At 41.1% G+C, this 22504-nt stretch overlaps 1 protein-coding gene across 4 annotated transcripts in view; it reads right to left on the reverse strand.

Moving 5' to 3' along the window:
* satb1a (SATB homeobox 1a) overlaps positions 1-22504 on the reverse strand; it is a 47085-nt gene that overhangs the window by 7265 nt on the left and 17316 nt on the right. Inside the window, exons 5-14 of one of the 4 annotated variants that reach the window (XM_017041279.2) lie at positions 20261-20350; positions 7494-8177; positions 6566-6795; positions 6266-6442; positions 6063-6189; positions 4469-4592; positions 3362-3473; positions 1893-2386; positions 652-849; positions 102-257 (exon numbers count right to left, since the gene is read on the reverse strand). In XM_017041279.2, the coding sequence (XP_016896768.1) occupies positions 102-257; positions 652-849; positions 1893-2386; positions 3362-3473; positions 4469-4592; positions 6063-6189; positions 6266-6442; positions 6566-6782 (1605 nt within the window). In that variant the 5' untranslated portion in view covers positions 6783-6795; positions 7494-8177; positions 20261-20350. Of the gene's footprint in view, positions 1-101; positions 258-651; positions 850-1892; positions 2387-3361; positions 3474-4468; positions 4593-6062; positions 6190-6265; positions 6443-6565; positions 6796-7489; positions 8178-20260; positions 20351-22504 lie in introns of all 4 variants that reach the window. The other 3 variants (XM_017041282.2, XM_017041277.2, XM_017041280.2) reach the window with 3 other exon arrangements.

Raw genomic sequence — 22504 nt, forward strand, 5'->3', positions numbered from 1 at the left:
CAGACCCTAATTTTGAGCAATCAGGCGGCAGAGTGATTAGACACAATATCAGTGTGCCTAATAACGAACATTTACACGTTCACACATGTTCACACCACTACCTGGCTCTTGGAGGCGGCCACCTTTGCAAACAGAGCCTGTGACACTTTTGCTCTCTTCATCTCATGCTGGATCTCCTCATAGATGGAGGAGCTGACATTGAGAACACAGCTGTCTGTTCTCAAACCTCCGTCTACTGTAACTGGTGACAGTCTGGCCTGAAACAGCAAAGAAGGACAGGAAGACAGAGAGTCAGAATTAACCCCGAAAGCAAGCTGCATTAAACACAGTAGCCATAAAAAAAAAAAAACCCAACACAAACCAAAGACAGCAAATGCAACACAATCCAATGTATATGTTTGTTTGTCCACTGTAAACTGAGGACCCTGTGTAGTTTCACCTCATAAGGCAATCTACAGTAATTTCATAGAGTGAAGAATAGTTTTATTTTCACCAAAGCAGCCCTTGTTCTGTTATTACTATCCATATAACCAATATTTTAAATATATACATAAATAAAAAAACATAAACTAAATCACGTAAAACCAAACATACAGTAGACGTGTGGGCAGATTTGAAAATATATTTTCTTTGTCTTGTGAGCTGTCAGACCTGTGTAGATCTTGGTGGTGTGCTGCTGCAGCTAGGAGTGAAACCAGTTAGACTTCTCTCTTTCTCCACCTGGTAGAGTCGTTCCCTTTCTGCCTCAGGTAGCTGCAAAAAACCATACATGGCGCGCAAGTTTACCAGCAGAGACTGGGAGGCATGTTTGGGGTCTTCCTCCTTACGCAGGATCTCTGACAGCAAACCCTGTTAAGACCAAGCACAAGCTAAATTTGTTGTGGGCAGGTTTAACACCTATTATTACTAAACCAACACTCAATGTAAAGCTGTACTTTAGTCATAAGGTCTCAGGGCCCTGACTGTGCCATCAACTTTAAAACCCAACTTTAAAACACAAGGAGAAAAGTTTTTCTTTTCTCAGTTGGCAACCGCTTCTTCCCACATTGCTCATTTGTAGCGGTATTAACATTGACAATGTTCAGTTATTTTCCATCTACACAATAAAGACCTCAAACTTCACATGCAGATTGCATGGCTTCTGTCCTGAATAGAAAGTGGATTTCACGCTGTCCTTCTTATTCAAATGCTGGATCATCTTCGACTTTATCCAGCAAACTCTGCCTTCCAAATGGATGGAGGCTTTATCATCGCCAGATGATAAATGGTCCCATCTCGTCTAAATGGCATCTTGGCATCAAGCCCAGCTTGTACGCCTGGCACCTTGGGTTTGGCAACAGAGAAACATGGGGGTGGATAATAACTGATGACATTAATAATAAAAATAACAATGGGCTCAGCCCATCCTACGAGCACATTTTCTGTGGGTGCGATGTTCAATGTGAGATGATGGACCAAGATAATGTTGCGTTTTATTGCTATGATGGTGGAGGGAGATAAAGGATACAGAATAAGGAGAGGAAAGATTAGGAAAAGAGATTGACTGGCAATGAGAGGTGGGTTCTAAATGAACGGAGAGGCTGCCAGAGTGAAATGTGTCAAGATGGAGGGATAGTGAGATGGAGGACGAGGTAGAGAGGGAGACTGAATTTCTCCAAGGGGATGTGATTAGTTGGCCGAGCAGCTGCTTCATCGCTGGCACCAGCTTTTGTGCTGCAGAAAGCTGGCGAACAAACACACACACACACACATGCATCAGGGTGGGGGTGCACTGCGGCAAAGGCCGTGCCAGTGTGCCAACCACCAAACAAACGTATTCCCACAGCACGCTAACTTCACTGTTGCAACACCAAACACCTCCAACAGATAATAACCATAAAACAGCGGGTCACCTGAGTCCTGTTAAAAGCCACCCGAGCAAAGATGGCCTGGGAGATGCCTGCTCTCTTCAGTTCCTCCCTCACACACTGGTAGATGTCACTGGGAATATCGCACTGTCCTGAAGAAGAGCCCGGTGGAGCCTGGGTTTGAGGTGCAGCCGTGGGGCCTCCGTTTAGGCCACACGGCGGTTGCTGTGGAGCTTGAGACTCAGTGACTTTGGAGAAGACCTTGGCAGGAGCTCTCACCACAGAAGGGTGGTTGAGGAACTGTGGCGATGGAGACAGACCCTGGCCAGCCAACATGCGGCTGACAGCATACTGCTGGTTGAGAAACTGTGTCATGACCAGCTGCTGGTTGACCATTTGGGAGCTGAGCGGTTGGGTCACCAGCCCTGAAGGGCGTAAACCACACGGTGGAAGGGCACATATGTTGGCTACACCTCCCCGGGGCATTGGCGGCTGGGTGAGGGGGACATGTGCAGACTGTTCAGGGAAACTGTCAATCTCTAGTGAAGGAAACAGAAAGACAGATACAGCATAACCTAAGGATATGCAAAAAAACAACCTCCATTTAATTAATAAATATCAAATAATTAAATCCTTAATTAGTATAACAGGTACTTAGGACACGCCCCCCCCCTCCCCCCCCAAAAAAAGCCCAAAAACCCAAAAAAGTTTTTATTTAAGGTTTTTTTATCGGCGCCCTGTGCCAATGTGGAACTCTCTGACTATGTTGACAATATTCCTAATATAGTTCTTGCCCCCTGAAACATGTTGATTACTCTGTTTATGCTCCTCCTTCGTCGTGAAGACCATTAATTATTCACGCCTACGGTATCAGCTCAATGCAAAACATGTTGCTGTGAGCATGGAACACCCGAGCTAACCTGAGCTACAAGGGTCTTGATACAGGTAAACAATGTAGAAACCCACAGCCCTCAAAATGTTACATTTGAACACTATAATTCACTTGGAATTTTCAAACATGTCAATAGACAATACATTTAAAGTGGAAAACTTTGCCTCGTGTGTAATTTGCCTAATGCTGTTTGACAAAAAATGTGAATATTAAAGATTGATTAACTACAGATTCTCTGATGTATAAATTGTATGTTAAAGTTATTTTTTAAGTTTTTCAAAAAGTCTCATAAAAACACTTTTTAAAGTATTTTTAATTTTTTACGGTTCTGTTTTTAGTACACTAGTGTTCGTAAATGAGACAAATGCATTTTTTGGTTAATTCAAATGGGAACTATAGGAAAGCTGTGACATTTTAGAAATTCCCTGCTCTTCATATAAAATGAACATCTTATAATAACTGACTTCTTTTACATCTGCCAATCAATACTATCAAACTGTGTTGTTAAACTATTATTTAACATCAACAGCACCAAATCTCTTAATGTCATTTTCCTTATGTTTAAAAAAACATTTATTACTTACTAAATACTAAATGAATCGTGGACACTGTGCAGACTCACCGTTGAAGCATTTGTTCTTTTTGAAGTGTTTATACCACCGGCCAAACTCTTGACACTTTGCAGCCGAGACATTTGCATAGTAAGTGCTGTTTACAATGGATGATATCATACTCTGTAACAGAGGGCGGAAGACAGTGGAAATTCATTACAGTTGTGAGCTGCTGCCTGCTCGTCTCTGCCGTTCACACGCTTGATATTAACGGCCTCAGATCTGTGTTATTAAAAAGACCCCCAGGTAAAAAAAGATAATAAAGACAGATGAGTGTGTCAGTGTGTTGTGTGCATCTCTGTGTAAAATCACTGCCTGTGTGTGTGTCTAAGATAAAACTAAACACTAGAGGTCATCAGAGACTCACGCACACAAACACATCCACACACCGAGGGACTTCTCCCCAAAGACCACCCTGTGCAATCTTTACATCTAATTACACCTTTCATCTTTTCATATTTATTTTAATCCACTCCAAGAAAACAAGAGGCAGAATAGAGGAAGTGACAAAGAGTGAAGAAGAAGAAGGAGAGAGGCCTTTTGTGTCAAACTTTGACGCTGTAAAACATCTGTAGCAAAAGATATTGACCATCAACTGAGAAGAAGCCCTGGAAACCATGACTACGTTGATCATTCTGAGTCCGATGAGCCGCTCCTCAAAGATACGTACGGTTAATGTGAAATTATTTTGATATTTGCTTAATTAATAGGAGAATAATTAAAAAATGTATTCTAAAGCCATAGTCACACAGATTAACAGTGATGTACAGTGAGAGGGTGAGACAGCGGCTGAGAGACATACTACGGAGTGAGAGTCAGACAGGTTGGCGGTGCAGCACCACCCGAGGCTGTTTGGCGTTTTAAGAGATAACCGTCTCTTATCTTTGCCTCTCTCCAGAGCTTTGCCCCACCACCTTATCTACCTCCACATCTGGACTCGCTGTCTATTGATTGGATCACATGCTAACTCTGCGTCATGCATTAAAAAGACACAAACACAGACTTGGTTTGCAGGACACGAAAAAAGGGAAAGAAATGGCTTTCATGCTGACTTTAAAAGGGGTTTCTTATCCTTTTTTCACTGCATTGAATTTAATGCATTTGGAACAGTCTCATACCTGGGACAGTGGACACTCCTTAGCCAATGAGCTCTGGTTCATATCCTTGAGGAGCTCCTTCAAAGCATTCCTCACTGTAGAGTGGCTCCACTGCTCAGTTGGCAGATCTTCCATTTTTGGGCAACTACAAAAGTAAAAAGACACCTTTATTGAGTATAGCAATTTTCATAGATTTAATGTTTTTTTAATATATTTCTCAAACAGTCGCAACATAAAAGAAAAACACATACATCCACCTGCTGTTATTTGTTTTTCTGTTCAGGCATCATAAAGTAAACAATAATCCCTTTTGTCATAGGCAGGAATGGCCATTAATCTCGATTCATCAGGAATAATCGTGATTAATCCACAGCTACCCTGTGATTAATCTGATTAAAAATTGAAATTGTTTGACAGCCCTAATTTATATAAAAGGCCTACAGTCTGTGTGCCCCATTTTTTGTCGAGTTATTTTGTACAGTAAGATCTTTTAAATTTATAATCCAGACCAATGGAGTCTAATAATGTGTGAACATCAACCTGCGTGGGCCATGTCTATGGTCCAGCTACTGGGAATCAGAACAAAACATAATAGGTGCCTAATAACTTTTATTGGTTTCCATCTTAAAAATACTCATTAATATTCATCAGAACTGGAAAATTAAAATCACTCATTACATTTAATTCAGTTGTGTAAAAGAGTCAAAGATGAGGATGCTGCTGAATAGTAATATCAGTCTTTGCAGGAAACCAATAATAAAAATTATTATTAAACCAGGCGCCGGTTTGGTCCATGCCCTTTATCTGTTTACTTATTTAAATTTAATACCAGGGGTTGCTGAGCTATTTCAAATAAACTGCATATAAAAATACAGACTTCTCAGTTTCTTCTTTTTCCTTCAGTGTCCAGCTGTTAGTTACACATGGAGGCTGATTTTGACTTGAGTGGGATGGCACACTGCGGGGAAGAGTTTTAAATTCACTGTAGCACCTTCATCTTCAAATACCATCTCGACACAAAGCTTCAGTATTAGGTCAGATCCCTGGCTTGTGTCAGACCAGCCTCACTGAGAGCAGGACAATAAGTAAGTCTGCAGCTATGGAGAGACTGTAGAGCAATTAATACTGTTGAGGACGAGTGCTTTAACTGAAGTTTTAGAAGTTTCAACGACTGGTTCTACAATCCACCATTAAGATGTAATGGCTAAAATCCATCAACCCTATCAAGCAAAAAACTAAGAACTAAGGTTTGCTGCATTAATAATAACGTCATTTTAATTGGTCACAAAGGATGTAAAATTATGTTGTGTTTTTGTCATATACAGCAACACTGATTAGTCCTAATTATTCAGGATTAATTGTGATTAATCCGCAGCTACCTGGAGATTATTCTTATTAAAAACTTTAATCCCATGACAGCCCTACTTTGAAAAAAAAAAGTCTGTTGAAGGAGAACTGAAATTAGTGGAATTTTTTCCTGGTATATACTTCAGTGAATTACACTGTATTTTCTGGCCTTCACTGACAGCTAAAAATGTCATTTTTTATAATACAGAATCTATGGAATCACATTTGAAAAGTTGGTCCGGCAACTGCTGTCAAATCTGCACCTTACCTCTGCAGCTGGATTTTGAGGGTGATAACGTGGTGAAGATCCTGCAGCATATCAGCCACGGTGGCATCAGGAGCATCTGTGACACTGGACAGAGGTACAGGGTTCCACCTGCCTACCTGGATCAAACCTGAACAGAGTGTAAAGTTGTTACTTTACAATCTGCCTGTCCTTGTGTTCATTTGTTCTGCGTCCGTGTTGCGTACCTTTGGCCTGTGCGGCCGAGTTGTGAGAGTAGCCCAGGGTGAGCAGGGCCATTTCTATGAGCTGGTTAAACAGCAAATCCCTCTTGACCAGCACAAACTCTGCGTGTTCCTCTGGCCTGTCTCCCTCCAGCTGGTTCTCTTTGTGCTCCACCACACAGAACACTGGCAGCAGGTTCCCTGATGTCGCAGAGACAAAGGATGTAACACAACAGGCAATTTGAATATGTGTGTGAGCAGCTCTAATCAGAGTTATTCAGAATCAATTTGACCTCTGAACCTTTACCCACTTCAGTTCATTACCTCTGCTGTGCCAGCTCTTGCCCTGTGGCCTCAGTGTGGTGGGCTTCTGGGCCAGACCGGGGGTTTTGGAGACAGGACTCCCCTGTCGGCTCCTCTCCTGGGTTGAAGGTCCTGCTCCATTTTGTTCCAGTCGGGCCATCTTTGAAGGAGGGGTCCTGGGCTCTACGACTGGATCACTGCCCTCACGTTTCTTGGCTCCATTACAAAGGGAGTCCATCTGCGATCTCGCACTAATACGGAGGCAAAGACACTTGAAATCAAATATTTAAGCAACATATAAAAAATTTGTATTAAGCAATTATCTTCTGCTAATAGTTCTTATTTTGTTTCATTTACGTGTGACTTTTCTTTTAACAGTTTTCAGTCTGACTTGTAGATGTTGAGTTTTTTTGGTCCACAACCGTGCGGTTCTTTCTGATCTAATTTACTGTGTAGATCTCTCTGACGCCTTGGTTATAGTTCTTAGTCCATTTTGTTTGCAACAAGTATTTTTTTTTCAAATGAAAACAAGTACAATTTATGTTTTTTACTACAGCCTTCACTCGAAATAAGCGAAACCCAGAACTAAACTGTTATCTGAGTGAGCTGAAAGACAAAGCTCAGTTTCATCTTCTTAAGAATTCTTAAGAATTCACCATGTCACCACGCATCATGGATACAGTCAATAAGTCAATTTTTAACCTTTAACCTTGTTATCCATTTTTTTTAGCGATTTTGTAAATGAAGTTGATTTAGAAAATTGTTGTTAAAAATATTTTTCTCTATAAAAGTATTCTTATTCTTAAAAATACTTTTAAACAATAACACTAATAAACATCATATGGGGTTGTATTTAGACTCAATAGTGCGGCAGAGGTCAGACTTAAACCATTTAAATGTCTGTGTCTGGGGATTAGAAAAAGCACAGTTTTTACACGAACACACCTACACAAACAGACAGACAGATCTGATGGGAATCCGGTATTAACTGATGACCTTCAGGCGGATGCTGCGTTTAGGATCACCCTCTGAAACCAGTGAAAGTCCAGTGGAGGCTGCTGGATAAACACTTGCTCATAATACAGCTGCTGTCATTGTCAAGCGCGAAACTGGGAATGACAGTGATTCACTTAGTCCTCAGGAGCGCTGCTCGTCCCACGTCTGATTCTGCTGAAGTTTGATGGAAGCGACACCAACCTGTTTCAGGCGACACACACAGCACCACCGAGCCTGCCATCACACAACAACAGCATCAACAGCAGCTCCGTGTTCCAGACACCGACCGTATCCATGTGTCAGGCTCTCTTCCACTGATCTGTGCTGTGGACCAGACACACTGTCAGACCGTTCGCTCCTCTACATCGATCTGCTGGTGAACACCAACGTGAAGTCGCCTCCACTGTCCATGTAGTTATTTCTCCCGTTCCTTTTCTCCACCAGCTGCCTCGATGTTCTTTTCTTCAGTGCACCGACGGTGTTTTCCCCGCTTCGTGTTAAGTTCAGATCGACCTTTTATCCATGCGGCTGCTGAGCTTCGTCAAACCCCAGTGAAGAGAGAACAATGCACGGAGCTCCGCCTGGAATATTTACCCATCAAATATCAGGCTACGGCACTGATGCCGGGAGTCAGCAGCTGTTGGTTACATTTCAGATAGAGAGAGAGAGAGAGAGAGAGCGAGCGGAGAGAGGCCCCTCCCCACAGACTCATAAATAGGCTACACAGACCCAGCTGCATTAGCATATGGTGTAATAATGAATTCACCAGCGCGCTCCGTAAATGTATTAAATGTGACAATTGTGCATAAATCTATTTATTACATTCTGCCGCATTCTGTGCACGCACTTATTATTGTCTTTAGGGTATGGGAGCTCTCCATGGTAACAAAGTGCAGCAGACAAGGTGGAAGTTCAAATACTACTATACTATACTATACTATACTATACTATACTATACTATACTATACTATACTATACTATGCTATACTATACTATACTACACTATGCTATGCTTTACTATACTTTTCCATGCTATGCTATGCTATACTGCATACTAATACTAATGCTATACAATTCTGCTATATTTATACCATATTATACTATGCAAAATATGCGGCCATATGCTGCACTATGTGACCCCACACCAGTAGCATCCTTATACAGATAATAGATATTTTTCAACTCACACTCACACTACACTATGCTATCTTATGCAATGCTATACTATACTATACAGAAAACTTTATTACCCAAATTTGAGTCTATGCTTACTGCACTTTATGATGTCAACTGCAAACAAGCAGTACCTGTAGCTTACAGTAAACTATGTGTTATGTTCTCACCCAGCAAAGACCTGCAGGCTTTTGAGCTGTGAGGATTTCAGAGAAGGTCGGCAGCTGAGTCAGAGATCTGTCTCTCTGCAACTTGTCTCGTGAAATGTTACACTGATACGGATACAGGTCTGCCGTTTGAACTGACATGTTGTGGGCAGATGGGAGTGTGTATTTGGGGAAAGGGAGCGTGCCCTACTACTTTTGACTAATTAGACAAAGTGAATTAGTTTTATCCCCAGCCAGAGCGAGTCATAGCTGGTTACACATCATTCATTGTGACTAATTTGCAGAGAGAGATGTCACTCAGCTGGATGTAAGTGTGTGTGTGTGTGTGTGTGGATGTCTCTGTGTGTTTCTCTTTCACTTTGTTGTTCCTCTTTCACCTATTGCCTCTGTTTTGTCACTGGCTTAATACAGCATCAATGATGCTGGCATGCTAAATGATAATTAGGACCATTACACACTCACAGAGCATGTTACCATCGCAGCACACTGCACTCACAGTTGTGGCCTCATCTCAGGGGATGCCCTCATCGCTCTCACAGTCGTGTATCTTGCCAAATTAGGTTAGATTTTCATTCTAACTCATTCGCCATGGATTTGATGTGGTTATTATAAACTCATGATATAGTTAGTGACTCTCCACTGTTAGACAGAGGCATAATGCTGTAATTTAAGAGGCAATGGATCGGGCTCTACGATTTGTTTTGTTTTTTTCTTTTGCTTCTTTTGTTTCTGCACATAGAGACCAGAATTCTAAAAAAAAAAAATGTTTACAAATCTCACTTTCCCTTATAGGACTATACAGTCTATATGTCAAGCAACTAGCCAATCCTCTGCAACCCCCCTCCAAAAAAAGAAAATCACTGGTAAAATAATTAAATAACCCATAATAGTCACATAGAAGAATGTCTCTTCCAAACAGAACAGAGAGTATTTTGAAATACATCAGGACCAAACAAAGTAATAAAATGTAACTTTCTCCCTCATGTACCATTACTACAACCTACCAATGAACCAATAAGCAATGTGTATGTGTCTATGTGGGCTTTGAGTGTGTACTTACACAAACAAGCTGGGCTGGGTGTGTATGTAAAATGAACTTATACCATATCTTCATAGAACTCTGTCCATTTCCTGTACGGCACCAGAGGGTATCATAAAAGCCATTAAGTTAAAATGTCAGCACAGTGTACTCTTTGCAACCCAGCAAGGGAGTTCTAAAACAATGCAGGGCTTTAAGTACAAACACACATACACAGACACAAACATCTGGTACGAATCCAAATATATGAAACAAAAAATAAATAAAAATAAAAAACAGACGGGGAGAATTACAGGAGCTCAGTATCACTCCAGTGCAAATCTATGGTGCATACGTTTGCTGCAACTTTTAGTGACATCTGGTGGTATCGTCAAAGAAGGCATCAGATTCAGAGGAAATATAAATACCTTCAGCTGAGTGAACTGATCAGTAAAGGTTAACCAACCCAATGCCCAGACTGACTGGTAATTATGCTAATATCACTAGATGGTGACTTCTGTTGTGAGTTTAAAGTGTCCGACTCAATCAACATTCAACAACAGATGAGTGATGGAGCAATAGTTTGAGCAATAATGACTCACTGCGACTCATGAGTGAGGATGTATTGAATAGTTTAATTATGCATTGGAGGTTTAATATTATGGTGATGCCTCTCTGTGAGCCTCACATGTTTTATTAAAGCCCGCATCTCTCTCATTCTGACTCAATCCAGTGACATGTCTTCCCGTGTGCGGCCTGTCAGTGATTGTGTGAACCGAAATCACCTGCTAGGTCAAAGCATAGTGTATGATTTAAAGCAGACATCCTGCGTCTTCTACATTTCCTTTTTTAACAATACAGGACACACATAATGTCAATTTATGTTTTGCTAATGTGCATCATATGGTGCTTAAAGAATTGGCACAGCACATAATCCACATATGTGGGCCACATGATGACAGATGTGGTCTCACACCATAAATGTAACTGCTCTGCTGGTGTGACCCTCTCCCCTTTCTGTATGGAGTTTGCATGCTCTTTCTATGAGTGCATGGGTTTACTGGGTACTAGGTTAAATGGACATTCTAAATGACAGACATGGACTTAATGTGGCCCTCACTAATGGACTGACACAAGGGTGTAACCCGCCCTCATCCGCTCACTGCTGGTATGGCTCCAACTCCCACCGTGACCTCGGAAATAATTAAACTCTAGAAAATGAATGAATGAATAATTAATACACATATGGGCTTTGGTACAGATTAATTTAGCAAACATCCGGCCTTATCTAACAATAACCAGGGTTGTGGTTACTGACTGACATACAGCCTTGATTTAAACACACAAGGGAAATGGACAAACAAATAAACAGCAGGATATCCCAATTCTGTCTATTGTTGGACTTTTTTTTTTAGACAATGTTTTTGGGAAACTGCCCGAGTGATACCAGTAGACTGATCTTAAAGCCTTATAAACTATAAATAATGTCATATGTTTTGGTCGATCTAGTTGTGTATCACAGCACCTGTGGATTATTTCAAACAACAATGTGCTTCATTATTCTGGTGAACGAGTCATCTTTGATTAATGTGCTATTGTTTTCACCACAAGAGGGCAATATTGTGCTGCTGACGGGTTTGTAACAGCGAAGAGTGGTCTTCAAGTTAACAGTAATTGTCGTGACTTATTGAGCCCTTGGAGGGCGCTAGACATCGGTTCTGGTGACAAATGCTGGCAACATAGTGTGCGTGTGTGTGTGTGGGTGGGGGGGGGGGGGGGGGGGGGGGGGGGGGGGAGAGAGAGAGAGAGAACACCTTCACCTTAGTTTGAATGAATCGTGCGTCTCAAGACGCAGTTACGCAGTTAGGCAGTTTGTAAACTATATTGTTGCGATCGTGTTTGTATTGTGCAGGGTTTTTACAAACTAAAAGTTTTTGTGTCTGACACGTCCAGCTCTATTATTGTTCCCTGACCACAGTCGTTTTGGGGAGAGATTGATGCCTCCCACCATTGTGCTCTGAGGAGGGACGATCACTGAGCCCATACAGCAGCATCACAATAACTGCATCGCTGACAGACTCTCCTCGGGCTCTCACGCCAGTCCCTGCCTTTCACCTGAACTGCACCTGTGGGCTGCTGCCTCTCCCGCCGTTCACGCACGCAATGAAAGCCTCCTGTAGACGCGGGTGCGCGCAGCACGTGCACACACACCCTCGACTAGGGAGTGCATTGTGCTGACTTGACCAAATAGCAGCTTGTTCATAAAGCTCCAGCGGCTTCAATGGGAGCGCCTAACACATCTGGACTTGCAGTCTCTCCTCTATAACTTTGATGGGGACTTGGACATTAAACAGGGAAAATGCCTGTGATGAAGGGATTATTAGCGCCACAGAACACGTTTCTGGACACAATAGCCACACGGTTTGATGGCACTCGTAAGTTTGATTTTCAACTATTTTAGTCGCTTTTGGGTCTTTGTTATGTTTGTGATTTCTATAATCTTACGTAACTGCATAACGATCTAGAAATATGTGTGTGTATACTTTGATTAGATTTCAGTTTATTGCCCTAACAACCAAATCTAGACTGGCGGAATCCTATAACCGTGTTTGTGTTTTGGTTTAAATCAGGGTTCTCTGCAGACTTCGGGGTTCAGGTATGGCTTAAAACTCGTTTATTTTTAGGGCGGACAATTAAAGCGCTCCCCACGCAAAAGACTGTCGCTGTCTGTGGTACTGAACCCGTTCAGCACCACAGACAGCGATATAGTCTGAAACAAGGCGGTCCACCAGACGCTCGACTCCACACCTTTGTATAGAACTTGTTCTATAGTTGCCGTTCTGTCTACTTTGGGATTCGTGAACAATTGTGGCCAAAGTCTGCTTCTTTTTCTGGCCAGTACCTCTTCCTTATCTGACACGATCAGTTTTTTATTCCTGCCCCAGCAACTCCAATATTTCTGTATTGTGCAATCTTCCTCCTGCCGGTCTGAGACTAGCAGTCGCATTTATCAAAATTAATTGGTCGGCGGCGGCATTACAGCATGTGCTCAGGCACTCAGGAGTTTATGAAAGACAACTTTTTGTGAACTCTTACCTCTAATTACCATGTTATTTTCTTGATAATGAACATTTTTTTAATCCTGGAAGAATAACAAAAACACATATTTAACAGTTAATCATTGTGTTCTCTAGTCCATCTGAAATGTACAAAGTTCTTCTCTGCCCTTTTTAAGGATTGTTGTGATTTTGGCATCATAGATTATTTACATCAGTTTGGTTCAATCTGAGCCAATACTTGAAATACCTTTGCTAGAATTACTCATCAGAAGCTCTGGTATCAAAATATGGTCTGTGGGGATTAGATTAGAACACTTTAGCTCAAAACAAAAAGGAAAGATCTTAGAAGAATAATATTATTTTCCCTTAATTACTTAATTAAATATTCAGAAAGGACAGTGTTTTGATTGTCAACATGGGAGAGGTCTAATGCGAGACTTTTCATTCTTTTCCTAACATTTGTTGTGTAGTACATTTTTAAAGATTTGAAGAGAGAGTCCAGACCGAATGTGATATTTTCAAGCTTGAATTATTCTTGTATAAAGATCTGTGATGCAACCAGCTGTACTCTGTAATGCTTTCTCCTGAGTCGAAAACATGTTTCCAACACAACAGCATTCAAGATGTAATGTTTTTGCTTTGCAGTTGTGTGCTGTTTTCATGGTAATTTGTACTTAAAAGCTGCCTATTACACAAATATTTGTAAGTCTGCTTTTTCAAACTGCTGACACTAATATTAATCAGCCCTGTGCCTGGCTAAGCTACCCGTCCTGGATTTTTTCAATTGTTATTGTACCATTACTGCATTGTGCATGTGTTCAAATCTTAGCCTCAGAATAATATGACCTGAACTTCCTTAATTAAGACCCAGAGGTAATATTGCTTTATGTCTCTGCATGTGCTCTCTACATATTGTATGGAAAACACAACAATAACCCGAACCCTAGGCTGTGTCAATAACCTTCAGCTTGAGTGCCACTGTATGAGTAAAAAGCAAGCTATAAGGGACAGAGCAACACACTTTCAGCTGTCTGGCCAGCATATCTGTTTTAATACAGGGAGATTACAGTGGTACTGTACCTGGCACAAATGGTATGTCAGTCCCTAGAGAGTGAACTGCTGTCCTTGAATTTGCAAGGTGGAGGAAATTAATGTTGGATTTGGACCTCAAGATGGGGCAGACTGGAAGCAGTGGAGCTTGACCAGACAAATTGTGTCTGATGGTGTGGCCAGAAGCAAATATCAGGGAATTGCCAGACTCAGTGCTCTGAGATCCCCTTTGACGTCATTTAGAGCCTGAGCTGGCAGTTTGGACATGAAAACAGCATACGATAAATGGACAAAACTAAAAGTAGGGAAACCCCAGAAATAAGATTTTACTGAAACATCTGAGTGCCTACCATTGTAAGTGAAGTTGAAATCTGTTCAGTGTAATAACTTAGGCCAGACCTAATAAAGTGAGGTGTCACGAATCCCCTGGGAAACAGAGTCATTTAGACTTTCAGGATAATTTCCATTAACAGTGAAGCGAGAGGAGCTGCGTGTGTGAAAATTTTATGATTTTAAACGATAGCTTCGTTTTTTTGGTAGGACTGACATTTTTTTTTTACGTTACTGATGATTACTGACTTTGAAACAATGGGCACAATAATATTATTTTAATGAATTTAATTATTCACACTGCAACTCACAGCTCAGTCAGGTCAAGTTTCTGAATAAATAAAGCTCTCAGCTTAGAAACTGCTCTTTTGAATGACAGCATATAACTGTTTAAAAAATACAGTATTCAAAAAACATAACAGATTTTTTATCAAAATTAAGATTTTAAATACCTAGACGAAGTCCTCTGTTGGACTGTGATGACAGTGTTAGAGCGCAGTGACACTGGGTGTCATCACTGTTACAGTTACTGTTACCATCCAGGTGACTAATTTCATCAGCTCGCCTTCTCAGGAGGGTTGTCATCAAAATCACACATTATCACCCAGCTAATGCTACGGCTAATCAGTTTACACATCAAATCCCAATAGAGATAATATGCATTTAGAATAGGCTGGTAGTAACGGTGTGACAATAATGATACTTTATATTGTATCATTAGGAAAATATGTGCATTTTAGAATTAAAATTTAGTTTTCACATGGTTTACCAATAATAATAAAAATAATAATTATAACAGATAGAAACTGGTAATTCATCATTTCATTATTATTAATAGATTATTATTGTTGTTATTTATGTATGTGCTAGCCATTTCTTCAGCCTGTCACTGCCAGCATACCAAACACAGACATTTCAAATTCTCAACTTATCACACTCTGTGAAACACTTACTTGGTGTAAAATAACAATTTACAGCTGTCAAAAAGGAATCATCCGGGGAGACTTAGAGTCATTTATTATTTTGAGTTGTTGATCTGACAATGTCACTTGCCACAAAGATATCAACATATTGTCTATGGACATGGCAGTGCAGTGTAATTTAAAGAATCCATGTATACTTTGATGTCATAGCACCCCTTCTTTCAAAACGCAATCTCAGAAACTGAGTGATTTGTCAGACAAAACAAAATATTTTGTATTACTAATGTTTGGTACTGCTGAGTGAAAGAATATTTGCGAAGTGTGTGTTTGTGAATTGTAAGCATAGCCGCCTCTTTCTGGGTAAATGGTCAGTGTTACACTCATCACAATACAGTTCCAGTTTAGGCTGAGATGTGAAAAGTACTTAAGTGGACGTCAGTGTCAGACATTCAGTTAACACCTCTGACCTGGAGTAATAATTGCAGCATCATCGCCCTTACATGACGCTCACTGCCCTGACTGACTTTCAGTCAATAACTGTCTTCATTCAGTGGACGATAGCTGGGTGATGTGCTCCTCCTAAATTTGACGACAGAAAAGCCCTGTGTGTAGCACAGGGCCTCTGTAAAGTCTCCCAGCGTGTGCACCCCACCCTGCACCATTCTTTTAGATCGCTATTTTCAAGCTCTCAGCGCACACTAGTTCCAGGCAGGTAATTACTGTCACAATCACTGACACAAAGTCTTAGAACAACTGTGTGTTGAATTAGTACAAGGCGGTGGAGCTAATGTTGGAGTGTGTATGTGAATAAATACTGTCGCTGTCTGTGGAGAGAGAGAGAGTGAGAGAGAGAGAGAGAGAGTTTGTAAAGAAAGATGAAGACACATGAGGTAAAAAGCAAGTGGGAAAGTGCAGAGCATTTGTCTGGTTTGTGTCACAGAACTTTGCGTGTGTGTGTTCAGCTGTCTGCCTTGGAACAGAAGGGTAGTAAAGCAGAAGTTTCCTCTCCCTGATTAACCTTGTTTAATTGCAGCACATCCAATTGAGTCGTTAAGAAGACGCCAGGTGAAGGTTTAAAACTCATCAGAGTATCTCACGCCGTAAAAAAGCCGATCTTTAACCCAGAGACGACAGTAGTGAATATCAGGCATATAACTGCACGACCAATGGTCTGGGCTGCACAGAGACCCAGGGAACTAATTACTGTACTGTACTGTTTTCTACACAATACTTCATTTTATCTCAAGAAAACCTGAAAAACTATCTGCCCCGCTTCACTGATCCCTGTCATCTATAGATGTGGTCGACATAATTAACTTAACTCCTTCAACAGCAGGTCTGATCATGTCTTGGGATAGAGGAAGACTTCCAAAGAAATAATCAGAGCAGTTATGAGACTGACTGAGGAATCAATCATCATTGACAGTAGAGCTGCAGGGTGCAGAGGGGCTCACACACACTGGCAGCAGACGGGCACTGCTGGTACAAATGTCTCCAAAGCCCACTTAATGGTGAGGCAGATTTATTTGAGGGAACACTGAGCAGATGCAGTTTGCTAGTGTTATGACTGCGACCGAGGCAGGGGGTCCTCGACTTACACCTGAGTAAGTCATAACTCACATAAGTGCCTATGTCACTCACCTACGCTAACACAGTGGTATCATGATAACTATAAGAGTCTGATTTACGCCTGGGAGACAAAATTAAGGGCAAAACTTTCCTAAAAAACAACTCAAACAAAAGAGAGCAAATGTTACACAATCCAATGCACAACCGTACAACCAGTGATTGTAAACAAACCGTGTTTGGGTGACAACGTATTTGTCCGCTGCTCTGGCTAACTAGTCCCCGTGCCAAATGTATTTCTAACGCCGTACGTCACAATGATGGAACAAGACTCTCTTAATAAATTCATGGGAGACGGCGATGTAAAAAAAACGCTGTAGGTTAAAGACGTCTTAAACTGAGTATTCCTTTATTTAATGTTTAACCAGACGTACCACAGTCTGAGGGCACAGGTCATAGAAGTGGAAGATCAGCAATATGGAGGAGAGAATGTTTGAGTGGGCCATAGACTTCTCTGATATTTTATTTACTTTACCCAAAAAAAATCAATCAACTTCCCTCTACACCTCTACAATGTATTGTTCGTACTGTATATAAAAGAGCAAGAAAAAGACCACCACTTTATTATTGCCTGTTCATTGTATAGGGAAAAAATGGAACACTGAACACAGAGCTGCCCCAGGGATCACAATGATGAAAGCTACAAACAAACATAGCATTTTCTGAAGCCACCCCTTGGTAGAGCTACATGTGTGGTTGAATATACTCTACCTGCTTGTAATGTTTGTTTGCCAGCGGTAAAGACGGTTCAAAGGGAGCACTGAGTGACATCAGAGCACAGGAAAGATTGGTGAGTGTTGATAGAAGATAGCAGACTTTATGTTTGGTCACCCAGCTAACAGTTCCAACCATCCAACATTTGCATTTGTATTGTTTGATTTAATTTGGATTTCATTCAGGAACTTTAAATCGAGTTAATATTTTGTCACTAGTTACAATAATTCAAATCCAGCTTTTAATTATTTAGATCCCAGTATTTAATTTTTGCACCAAATCTTAGCAACAACGTGTGCTACTTCAACACTTTGTCAACATCTCTGTTTCCTTTGTTCAAAGCTTGTTGATGCATTCAAATAAAGAATCCCACATTACTCAGATTAGCTGTTCCATGTGTTTCCTGTCAGAAGGAGACTAATGAGTGTCCTTCTACCTCACTTCTTTGAAACAGTCAGCTGAAGGCATCAGCCTTGTGTTGGGAATATTAAATGAGACTTTGTAATTAATTGCATCCACTGCTTTAAACAAGGCTGTGACAAAGCAGGCAGTTAAGAGGATGCAGGCATCTATGTCAGAGAGGGCAGGAAAACTGTGCATAGTTCGGCTACCGGACCTTAATTATGACTGTGTATTTAAAGAAGGCAGAAGCTTCATCTGTTCTGCCAAACTTTCCCCGTCACAGTGGATGTTCTGCCCTGTTAACCCGCCTAATGAGCGAGATTCCTCTCCTAATCACCATCTGTAATGGACTGTCCAAAACGATCGACAAACGGGGTTTCACCAACAGCGGTCCTGGCCAAGTTGGGCATTTTTAGGCTCAATTAATTTCTCAAAATGTGAGGTTTGACTGAAATGTGGTGCTGGTGGAGAAGGAGCCTTAGAGTGGAGGGTGAAAAAAGCAGAAGGAAAGAGAGAGGGAGAGAGATGGAAGCACGGAGAGAGGAAGGCTGGGAAATTACAGGAATGTAATGACTGGTGTAATGTCTCCGTCACTGTGAGCCTGAGGGACTGTTTGATAAAGAGCCACAGAAGTGATAATGGCTGTAGATTTGTCTAATGATTTTCTGTCTTCAGCTACGTGACATAAGAGGATTCCCACCAGCGGAACTGGGCTGTGTGAGTGTGCACATGTTAAACGGCTGCTCCCGAGTAATGACAAACTAATCACATAAGTGATACATGACCTAATCTGTCAACAAATCATTTTGACACAAATCTCATCATCCTATGTGTTGACTGGCTCAAGAACCGATTACAAAAGCATCCAGTGCAGTTGTAGCCTCGGTTACCATGGTGTGTATCTGTGGTTTCTATGGAAACTCTGTCTGCTGTGACTTTATTGTTGTTTTGTGATGACTCTAAAGCAGTTACTTAGAGGTCTGCACTGATTTAGGCACAACATAAGAAGTCTCTCCATCCATCCCCTCACATAGAAACCCACTCTATCCTCCACATCCCACTTCCATCTTTCATCAGCCCACTTCTTAAAGTTTCATCTCGTTCACTTTTGACTTCTCGCATCACCTTCTCACCCTCGGTCACTTCCACCCCCCCATCCGTCTGCCTCCGGGTATTTCTAAATTCCCCCTTCTCTTCCCCTTACCTGTCCTCATCTCTCACATTCTCACCCACATCGTCATCCATCTTTTTCTCCGCATGCTGTTTCTCTCTCTCCTTTTTCCTCTCCGTGTGTCTCATCTGCTTTCCTCGCGCTTTTTCACCTATTGTGAAAGTTGTGCCAGAAATAGCAGTGGGGTTGCTCTCAGTGGTGGCACTGGGCTGTCGAGGAGCATTCGAATGCACACACAGTGCACTTATGAGTCTGGCTCAAACTGGGACAAAGTACTGCGTGTACATGTTACGTATACAACCTCAATGAACATATACCATCAGCTTTCCCTGGGGTTTCTAATGTTTAGACGAGTGTACTGAAGGGATCCACCTGCTGATGTAGGTGGTGCTGCTCTTCCTCTCCCCCTCTCCCCTCTCTCTCTGACCCACCTATAGTATTCTCAGCACACACCTGTTGCGAAAGTAGGCTGTGACATCTTTTCAGGAGAACCCGTGTCAGCGATTCTCCTCCAACAATGTATCAAAATATCATTAAAAGTCAAGGTGTGCTGTTGGATCTGCTGCATGTTGTAGTAGGAGGTGGTGTGCTGTTCTAGTGTAATTCAAAGCCCACTGTGGGTTCATTCACAGACACTGAAGGATTTTGTTGCGCTACATTCACTTATTTGATGAAACTCAAAGTGGAAGTGGATCAGAACTCATTCAACTGGAGTTGATGGCCGTGTCAGTCAGGAGTGCCCAGAGCTTTAGCCAGAATTTTCAGTCTCTAAAACTGAAATACATAATTTCACCTTTGGAATTCTGCTTTAATTCCCAGTGCAGTTTTTAAAACAATTCCCAGCTGAATACAAGTCGTTGGACCAGTAATTAATCAAAGCAGAGCAGAGCACTGTAACAGCAGTCGGACTGATATGTATATATATAACTATATATACATATAACTATATATATATATATGTGTGTGTGTGTATACATATATCTATATATATATATATGTGTGTGTGTGTGTATACACATATCTATATATATATATATATATACAGAGAAAAAGGGAGAGAGAAAAATAAAATAAAAACATCACTCACCAAAGAATCGATGAGAACCTCGTACTTGTTTCTCTGCAAGTTATGTTTACGACGGCAGCCTCTCCCAAGTGTCCTTAGCATCTTAGACATCTGAAATGCAAATAACTTTGTAAAAAATCCAAAGTTTAACTAAACTTTATAATAATTAATCATATTCCCTCTCACAAACATTGGAGAAGTGCTGGACAGGGATCAGTTCTCTGACCTTTTAACAAGTCTGTCAGCGTGAAAGACTTGTCTGATTTATGCTTTAGTTTTCATCTAGCAAAAACTAAGTAGGGGACTGTGGAGCACTGCAGTTTTAATGGCACAAACATCGCTCTGAATCATCTTTACAATCTATAAAAGGACAGCTTGGGTAATTACAGCTGACCTCAGCCATAAATGGCGTTTAAATGTAATGTGAGACCCTTGATTTTGACTTTGTGTCATTTTATTTTTTCTCATTCAAACAAATGTTTGTTGCAAATTTATTATGGTTTTGACATTTTATACAAACCTTTTAGGAGGCATCGTAGGGCGTGAAATATGGCAAAAAACTTTTGCACATCTAGTTAACCCATACGTACAGATTATTTCTTGCAATACCTTGTATGTATGTGTTACAAAATGTATTTTAACACATTTCTTTTCTATTTTTTTACAGTTTTTTTCTTATGCTTGAAAATGCTTGTTTGATCACGAAAATAATGAAAATGCATGAAGCAAAAAATCTGCAATGCAAGACCACATTTAAAAAATTAAAAACCTGCGATGTTCAGTGACACCCAAACCGCGATAGAACAAGGGACGACCAGCACACGACTTAACATTACAATTCCGTAGTAGTGAGTGATGAAAGGCCTCTGTGGACCTTGAAAAACTAAACCTTGTTTTAATTTCAATTAATGTGCTGACCTCTTTCACAGGCCAAACTCACTCTCTACACTTAGCTAAACTACTTTTAGTTTTGCTCAACAAAAGAATAATCCATGTCTTTTATGTGCTAACAGCCTATCAGTGGAGATAATTATAACAACAGTTAGTGCTAACGCTTCTTTATTTCTCTCTGCCTTTGTTTCTCGTGCAAACAATTTGCAGGGTGCCATTGGGTCGCTCATCAGTGAAATGCTCTGTTGAGAGGTGGAAATAACTTCCTTACTGTGGGCTTTGGATAATTATGGATGTGTTTGAAAGTAGCTTTTAAAAATGCTTTACAAGCTTTTTTTAGTTTTTTTTTAACGTCAATTACGCACACCCATCCAAAGACTTTTATTGCATAAGAAGGACATTCGCACTGGCCCGCCCTCTATCTTCTCTATCTTCCCGCTTTTCACTTTTGCCCTCCCCCTCATTTCCTTTGTCTCCGTCCTCCCTCATCTCTCCCTTCCCTGTGTCCCTGTGGGGTTTCTCCAGTAGCTGTCATGCAGCATTGTGAGCATGAAGGGGGGATGATCTATGGGCTTCTACACCGCAGCAATTAGCCGAAGGAAATATAGAATGGAGAGTTAGATACTGTGGAGAAGTGGGAGATGATGATGAGACTGAGGCAGGGAGGAACAAGCTTAGATTGTTTTAATTGATTTGATTTTTTTTTTCAGATGCAGAAGAAGCAGAGAATGGAGATGGGTGTGATAATTCAAGGTTTTACTTTTCAGATTTTAAAGGTGTGGAAAAGAGACAGGAGACAGATGATGCTCTCGTACCGGTGACTGGAAAGAGTATGGATAAATAGGGAAAAGATAGATAGTCTGGTGGAATTCCAAGGGCAGGGAGAAGATGAAGAATAATTAGGTGGAGAGATCCAAAACTGTAGGAGGGACACAAAAAGAGCAGCTGGGGAGGGAATGATGGAGGGAGCCAAGGTTGAAGGAGAGGAAGGATGGAGCAAAGGGCAGTGCGAGTGAATGAGGGACAGGAAAAGGAGATATCGAAGCAGTGGGAAGAAATTGAACAAAGTGGGGGTGGGATGGAGGTGTGATGCTGGTGTTTTTCATGAAAGAGGGAGAGGAAGGAGGCAGGAAAAGTAGGGCAGGAGGAGGGAGGTGCTTGCACAAAGGTAGCAATGCGGGAAAAATTAGAGAATTTGGTTAAAAAGGACAGGAGCGCAACAGACAGAATAAAGGTCACGCAAATGTGATTATGTCATTCTAAAACAAGTGTCAGCCAATTACAGTTCAACGCTGTTGGCCAAAACTGGATTTGAAAGTGACCTGTATTTATAATAAAGGGAACAAACAGAGGCTGCCCTTTTTACTGAGATGA

This window comes from Cynoglossus semilaevis, chromosome 18 (genome assembly GCF_000523025.1).
Source record: "Cynoglossus semilaevis isolate Cse_v1.0 chromosome 18, Cse_v1.0, whole genome shotgun sequence".
NCBI classification, from domain to species: domain Eukaryota; kingdom Metazoa; phylum Chordata; class Actinopteri; order Pleuronectiformes; family Cynoglossidae; genus Cynoglossus; species Cynoglossus semilaevis.